This window comes from Ovis aries, chromosome 11, assembly GCF_016772045.2.
Source record: "Ovis aries strain OAR_USU_Benz2616 breed Rambouillet chromosome 11, ARS-UI_Ramb_v3.0, whole genome shotgun sequence".
Lineage (NCBI taxonomy): Eukaryota > Metazoa > Chordata > Mammalia > Artiodactyla > Bovidae > Ovis > Ovis aries.
Genome location: NC_056064.1, coordinates 40,996,140 through 41,004,604, shown reverse-complemented (window position 1 = coordinate 41,004,604; position 8,465 = coordinate 40,996,140). Strand labels below are relative to the sequence as shown.

At 41.7% G+C, this 8,465-nt stretch overlaps 2 protein-coding genes across 2 annotated transcripts; both read left to right on the top strand.

Moving 5' to 3' along the window:
* Positions 1–2,621: 2,621 nt before the first annotated feature.
* On the top strand, positions 2,622–3,326 carry LOC114116854 (keratin, high-sulfur matrix protein, IIIA3A). Its single transcript, XM_027974572.3, has one exon. The coding sequence runs from the start codon at positions 2,686–2,688 to the stop codon at positions 3,082–3,084; it is 399 nt and encodes a 132-aa protein (XP_027830373.1). The 5' UTR covers positions 2,622–2,685; the 3' UTR covers positions 3,085–3,326.
* Positions 3,327–6,568: 3,242 nt separating this feature from the next.
* Positions 6,569–7,027, top strand: KRTAP1-3 (keratin associated protein 1-3). The gene is given in 1 exon segment (NM_001159761.1): positions 6,569–7,027. A coding segment is annotated over 1 exon segment (459 nt).
* The last annotated feature ends 1,438 nt before the right edge of the window (positions 7,028–8,465 follow it).

The window sequence follows — 8,465 nt, the reverse complement described above, 5'->3', positions numbered from 1 at the left end:
GAAAATGCCCTTGGTAATTTGATAGGGATTGTACTGAATTTTTAGGTTGCTTGGGGCAGTACAGTCATTTTCACAATGACTTCTTCCAAGCCAAGAACATGGTGTATCTCTCCATCTGCTTGTGGCATCTTTACTTTCATTCATCAGTGTCTTATTGTTTTCTGAGTACACATCTTTTGCCTCCTGGGGTAGGTTAATTCCCAGGATTTCATTCTTTTAGTTACAATGGTAAATGAGATTGTTTCCTTAATTTCTCTTTTGATCTTTCGTTGTTAGTGTATGGAAATGGAAGAGATTTCTGTGTATTAATTTTGTATCATGCAACTTTACCAAGCTGCTTGATTAGCTCTAATAGTTTTCTGGTGGCATCTTAAGGATTTTTTATGTATAGTATCATGTCATCAACAAACAGTGACAGTTTTACTTCAGTTTGAATTTCTTTGATTTCTTTTTCTTCTCTGTTTGCCATGGCTGGGACTTCTAAAACTATGTTGAATGAAAGTGGTGAGAGTACATACCGGTCAGAATGGCCATTATCAAAAAATCTACAAACATAAATGCTGACGAGGGTTTGGAGAAAAGGGAACCCTCTCACACTGTTGGTGGGAATGTAAATTGATACAGCCATTACAGAAGACAGTATGAAAATTCCTTTTAAAAGTAGGAATAAAACTACCATATGACCCAACAAGCTCACTACTAGGCAAATACCCTGAGGAAACCATAACTGAAAAAGACACATGTACCACAGTGCTCACTGAGGCACTATTTACAACAGCTAGGACTTGGATGTCCATCAACAGATGAATGGATAAAGAAGCTGGAGTACATATATACAATGGAATACTGCTGTTGAGTCCCCAAGTCATGTCTGACTCTTTGTGACCCCATGGACTGTAGCAAGCCAGGCTTTCCTGTCCCTCACCATCTCCCAGAGTTTGCCAAGGTTCATGTCCATAGAATCAGTGATGCCGTCCAACCATCTCATCTTCTGTCACCCTCTTCTTCTATCTTCAATAATTCCCAGTGTCAGGGTCTTTTCCAATGAGTCAGGTGTTCACATTGGGTAGCTAAAATATTGAAGCTTCAGCGTCAGCATCAGTCCTTCCAAAGAGTATTCAGGGTTGATATCCTTTAAGACTCACTGGTTTGATCTCTTTGCTTCCCAAGGGACTCTCAAGAGTCTTCTCCAGCAGCAAAGTTCGAAAGCATCAGTTCTTTGGAGCTCTGCCTTCTTTATTGTCCAGCTCTCACATTTGTACATTACTACTGGAAAGATCATTGCTTTGACTATATGGACCTTGGTTGACAAAGTGAAGTCTTTGCTTTTTAGAATATGTACTGCCAAAGCAAGCACTATCCACTCTTTTTTAGATTCTTTTTTCATATAGGTCATTAGAGAGTATTGAGAAGAGCTCCCTGGGCTATACAGTAGGTCCTTAAAGTGAAGTCATTCAGTCGTGTCTGACTCTTTGTGACCTCGTGGACTGTAGCCTACCAAGCTCCTCCATCCATGGGATTCTCCAGGCAAGAATACTGGAGTGAGTTGCCAGTGAATTGAGTGGGAATTTAATTCATATAGTGGTGTGTTTATGTCAATCCCAATCTTCTAATTTATTCCTCCTCCACTTCCCCCTGGCAAACAAGTTTGTTTTCTACATCTATTATGTAGGGAAAAAAACCTCTGCCTTATTACTTCATAGTTGTAGCAACCATGTCAAGGTACAGTAAGAAAAAATTTATTACACAATTTCATATCACATACACAAGAAAGACAAGTATAAAAAATATCATGCCTCAGGGAAAACCAATATTAAGAAAAACCAGAAAAATCAGAGTTGCCACAACGTGAGCTGGAAAAAAAGAAAAAAAATAGATGTCAGTCTTGGGTATTTTATTCTAATGCTCAGTGTATGAAAGTCAACTTTAACCTTTTCAATACAAATCTATGAGCTGCAGTACTATTCAAGGCATGTACATTTCACCATGCTGTTCAGTTGCTCAGTTGTGTCCAAGTCTTTATGACCCCATGGACTGCAGCATGCCAGGTTTCCCTGTCCTTCCTCATCTCCCAGAGCTTGCTCAAACTCATGTCTATTGACTCCGCAATGCCATCCAACACCACAGTTCAAAAGCATCAGCTCTTCTGTGCTCAGCAGTCCAACTCCATATGAAATGAAACACAAACGTTTTCCCAAGGAATCCACACCAAAGACTGTCTAACACCTGTCTGATTCACATGCAGGCTTTTCTGGGAATCTCTTGGGGGTCAAGGGTAGGATCTAGTCAGTGGTCTAGAAACTCTTATGCCTTTAATGTCTTTAAAAATTGTAGCCCCTTCAGCACTGTTTTGCCCAGGTTTTGTCAGATGCCATCTACTCAAAATAAGCATCAAGAGCTGCTTCACCTCCAACGTTCCAGAGTACTTAGATTTTGATGATGAGCAGCATGAATACATCCATATTTAGGGATGCAACAGATGTTCTTTAATGAGATTATGTCACCAACAATGCAACCATTAGTCAAAACAAATTTCTATTTAATTGAGCAAAAAATAAACAAGAGGCGGCGTCATTATCTCCTGGCCACGGTATATAAAGGGCCCCGAGCAAGGGGAAGACACTCACACCTGAGAACACTCAACTCCTCTCACCACCTCAGCCCCACTCGGCCCCACACACCACCATGACCGGCTCCTGCTGCGGCCCCACCTTCTCCTCCCTCAGCTGTGGCGGAGGCTGCCTCCAGCCCTGCTGCTACCGCGACCCCTGCTGCTGCCGCCCAGTGTCCAGCCAGACCACCGTGAGCCGCCCCGTGACCTTCGTGCCCCGCTGCACGCGCCCCATCTGCGAGCCCTGCCGCCGCCCGGTCTGCTGCGACCCCTGCAGCCTGCAGGAGGGCTGCTGCCGCCCCATCACCTGCTGCCCCACGTCGTGCCAGGCCGTGGTGTGCCGCCCCTGCTGCTGGGCCACCACGTGCTGCCAGCCCGTCTCTGTGCAGTCCCCGTGCTGCCGCCCCACCAGCTGCCAGCCGGCCCCCTGCCGCACCACCTGCCGCACCTTCAGGACCTCCCCCTGCTGCTGAGCAGTGCACTGCCTGCGCAGAGCAAGCAACCGACCGTCTGAAAAAGTTCAACCCCCATTTCTCTACCTAACAAACTTCTTGCCCTGAGCCCTTAAGACCTCGCATCAACTAGGAACTGGAGATGCAGGCTCATCTGTTAAGGCTTGGGCTATTCTCAAGTAACAACTTCCTTCTTCCCTTCTTATATCTTAAGTCTTGAAGCATGTTTGTTTTCTAATAAACTTCTTTTTTGGCCCAGCAAACACAACTTTGGTTTTACTTTTTCATTCTATTTTTTGTATTAAATGTAAGCATAACAAAAATAGACAGATTGCCTACCGTCTGCAAACCATAGACTGTATTAAAGTTGGGTTAATGTCATCTTATTCAAGAAATTTCCAGGAGATGAAACAAACTCACAGTAATTAACCAACAATTAGAATATGAAAATGTACAACAGACTGTCAACAGAGAAGTGAAGTCGCTTAGTCGTGTCCGACTCTTTGCGACCCCAGGGACTGTGGCCCACCAGGCTGCTCCGTCCATGGGATTCTCCAGGCAAGAATACTGGAGTGGGTTGCCATTTTCCGTCAACAGAGAAGTTACTATCAATTGGGGAGAACAAGAAAGGCTGAAAAAGAAGCTAACATTTCATATGAGTTAAGATTTAGGTGTCCAGATCTCAGGGAAGATGGCATTTTCAATAATGGAAACAGTATTGACAAAGGTATAAAGAAGTTGTTCAGAGATTATTAGAGTGGGATATAGATAAAATGCTAATGAAAGATCATTTTCAAAAGTTGGTGTGCTTTTAGAACTAGCCAAAGGAATATGCTATTTATTCAACAAACACAAAGAACTGTTGAAAGCCTTAGGGCAGGGGAACGGCATGGCAGGAGTTGGGCATAAGGATGATTTCTGTGTTAGATGTTTATAAAAACAAGGGGCCAGAGGCTAGACATGATAATGACTATACAGAAGCAATCAAGAGACTGCTGCCATGGTCTAAGTGATACACAGTAAGAGTTAACTGAGACATTGCCATGGAATAAAAAAGACACAAAGAATATGGCAGACACAGAAACCCAGGTGGAGAATTAACCCATCTGAATGTAGGAAACAAGAAACAACTAGGGATAAAATAATTAGAAATTGCAGATCTATGGGAAACGCTTCTGGTCAGAAGATACTTAGAACAATTTTTACATATTTATACTTACTTGCTGTGTGTTTAAAACCACACAGAAATGTTAGAAGAAAACAGAGAAGACAGTGAGTTTTACTAACTTTAATTGATCCTGGAAAGCAACACAGTGTAAAATAAAATGAACTGATCTAGGAATGAGGAATAGAAGTTTTATACCCATCTCTTCTGACTGTGTACTGGCTGTGTGAATGGAGCAAGTTACTAGCCTCTCCAAGTGCAGTCAATCCTAAACTCCATAGCATTCTAATATCAACTGATGCTAAGAGGAAATTAGAAATAGTTCACACCACAACAATAATATTTCAATTTAGAACTTTGAAGCTGAATGTTTCCTTCTTTTTTTCTGTTTCACATCAATCTTTTTTCAAATTTATTTATTTTTAATTGGAGGATAATTTCTTTGCAATATTGTGTTGGTTTCTGCCATACATCAACATGAATCAGCCATAGGCACACGTAGGTCCTCTCCCTCTTTAACCTCCTTCTCACTTCCCACCCCATCCCTCCTCTCTAGGCAGTCCCAGAGCACCCAGTTTGAGCTCCCTGTGACATACAGCATATTCCCACTGGCTATCTGTTTTACGTATGGTAATATAGATGTTTCAATGCTAGTCTCTCTATTTGTCCAAACCTCTCCTTTGCCCACTGGGTCCACAAGTCTGTTTTCTGGTCTGCATCTCCATAGGAACATCCTGTTCCTATGTTCAAGTCTGGCTTATTGCTACTATGCCAATTTGTGCGCTAGAGTAAAACATGAGGCAGCAGATTGAGTCTTGCCTTCTACATAATCCTTCAGTGCCCCAGGCATAATAGTATTCAATAAACATGTGCTATTTATAAAAAGAATGATGTCAGTTTCCAAACCTATAAAATTAAATGGTTGGACAAAATGATATACTAAGTTTTTGATCTCTAACATTCAGTGATTCCCCTAACCATCCTTTAACATCATACTTGTAGTCATGGTTACCATGATGTGGACATCTTTATTGACACTGCCATGAATCACTCTTTACTGGAATTCTATCGCTGTACAAACCAAACCTCCACCTCATAAAAGCTAACTATGTGCTTCTATTCAGGGTTGGACAGCAAGAACAAACCTACCACAATTAGCAAAAACATATGCTTTTGACCACCGCTTTTTTCTCCAAATTTCTAATGGAAAATAGCAAATTTTGGAAACCACCAAGAATTGTTGACCTTTGTTTTGCTGAAATTTATCTTAATCTCTTTGCACTTTATCTACTGAATGACATTTGATCATCCATTCCCTTCGCTGAGTTCAGTCGCTAAGTACTGTCCAACTCTAATCTGCCTTATAAGACTGTGATCCAAAAAAAAGTGTTTCCTAGCTTCTGCTTCTTCTTTTATTGGTTCTCTTTCCTAAACTCAATTGTCATGCTCTTTGGTCCAATATCATCCTTTCATAGGAAACAAGTTGTAGTTACATAAAAATTGACATAAATTGAAAATGAATCCCACCTTTGAGAAATAAATACTATTCAGATAATCCACAGAGAAGTGATTCTTATCCTTCAGAGAGAAATGTCAATTACACATAAAATTTTTGTGACTTTTTTTCCTAATTACTGGGTATGAATTTTAGTCCTTCTTTTAAATTTGTGTTATTAATATTAACAACAAAATATAGTAAATTGGGATGGAGATTTCATACTCTCCTCAGTGATAAGTATTTCATCAAGTCTGAATGTGTGAAGTTCAAGAGAGATCATAGAAAGTGGAGAGATCCAATTTCTGGAAAGATCTATGAATTCCTATGAATGTGAAGTTTATCAGTTTCTATCTGGCTGCTTGTAGAAACTATAATTTCAATTACTTAAAAAAAGTAGGAAGGCTTAGACACGGGACAATCAATGGTTAATAATTTTATTCTGGAGACTGAAGGTTTGGAAAATATGATCCCATAGTCACATTGTCTTATGAGTGACAGTGATGTAATCATAAGCATAATACAAAGGCTGAGACTTGAGAAATTACAGCATTATTTGAAAACAAAACATCAGTATTTTTACCAAAGACAAACACGTTTGGTGAGTATTAGCTGAGTAATAAGGAAAATCCAATTTGGAGATATATTTAAAATAACTCATTATTTCAACAATCAGAGGGGCCTATTACCGTGGAAAAGATCGTTTAAAAGAGTAATAAGATAAAAATGCTGTCCATCACAAAAACAGGAAGTGGCAAAATTCTATAAAAGGCCTGGGTGGAACAAGCAGACCAAACTCAGAAACTTCTCCAAGCATCCCAGCTCTCAGCCTAACCCCTGACACCATGGCCTGCTGTTCCACCAGCTTCTGTGGATTTCCCATCTGTTCCACTGCTGGGACCTGTGGCTCCAGCTGCTGCCGATCAACCTGCAGTCAGACCAGCTGCTGCCAGCCAACCTCCATCCAGACCAGCTGCTGCCAGCCAACCTGCCTCCAGACCAGTGGCTGTGAGACCGGCTGTGGCATTGGTGGCAGCATTGGCTATGGCCAGGTGGGTAGCAGCGGAGCTGTGAGCAGCCGCACCAGATGGTGCCGCCCTGACTGCCGCGTGGAGGGCACCAGCCTGCCTCCCTGCTGTGTGGTGAGCTGCACATCCCCGTCCTGCTGCCAGCTGTACTATGCCCAGGCCTCCTGCTGCCGCCCATCCTACTGTGGACAGTCCTGCTGCCGCCCAGCCTGCTGCTGCCAGCCCACCTGCACTGAGCCCGTCTGTGAGCCCACCTGCTCCCAACCCATCTGTTAAAAACCTACTGATGGAAATTCTAAGACAATGGCACTTCAAAATTAGCCAGTGTACAGTCCCAACAAACTTCTAAGGACTAGTACCCATAACCCAGCTTACCACCTCATGTCAGAAGGCTACATAATTTCCCTAACATGGAAAATTGATTTATAATAAAAAACCAAAAATATTTCATAGATCTGGATATCAACAGAAGTCTTACAGTGTGAAAAGAAATGTGTAATACTTTACTATAAATATCTTCTGAAATGTTTCACCAACTCACTGGCTTTTGGGTTTAATAAAATTTTTCATTCTTCAGTGATGAAATCATTGTTGGAGCTTTCTTTTCTTTGGTGTCCATTATTGATATTGGGGTACTGGGATTTCTCAAAATGTCAATAAATGTAGTGTAGCACTGCGGTTTTTCTTTATTACTGTGCTTTTAGCAGTGGCCTTTAAAAGGTGGTTTTCCTTGTCTATCTACAGTCAAAATATATGATTAAAAGAATACATCAGTATTTAGACACTATTCCCTGAAGTCCTCAAGTATGCAAATTAATGGGTTAGGTGTCCCAGAATACCAATTTTATGTCATTTGGCTTCTTGAGGTGTCACCAAAAATATTCAGTTCATTCATATATGATTCTGTGGACAGTTCTTTAAACTATCAAGGATATAAAAGTAATGCATAATTGGAAAGACAGTTATTAGGATAAGATGTGGGCTTCCCTGGAAGCTCAGCTGGTAAAGAATCTGCTTGCAATGCAGAAGACCCCTGGGTCTGATTCCTGGGTCAGGAAGATCCCCTGGAGAAGGGACAGGTTATCCTCTCCAGTATTATTAAGCTTCCCTGGCGGCTCCAATGATAAAAAAAATCTGCCTGCATTGTGAAAGACCTGGGTTCAATCCCTGGGTTGGGAAGATCCCCTGGAGGAGGGCATGGCAACCACTCTAGTATTCTTGTCTGGAGAATCCCCATGGACAGAGGGGCCTGGTGGGCTACAGTCCATGGGGTTGCAAAGAGTTGGACAGGACAGAGTAACTAGGCACAGCACAGCACATCATAAGGTGTAAGGCGTCCTGAACTCTAGTCCCCACTTTGTAACCCACAATCCATGACCTCTTGAACAAGTCCCTTTGCTTGCCTAGGGCCCTGTTTCTAACCTGGAGAATGATATAATTGAATTTTATTTCTTGCAATGTCCCTTACAGGCATAGGATATTAGATCATTTCCTACATACATGACACATTGATAATTAGTCCCTTCACATGCCCAAAGGGGAAAGAATATTCAATGGTCAAATAGTGTTACATGTGTTATCAACATATGGAAGGTATATACAGCACCTGAGAAAATTAAAAGGACTGAGATGCCCTATGATGAAGGAATCTCTATAACCATCACTCACTGGTTCCCATAGAATCCTTGAGTCATTTATTACCAACTATTGAAGC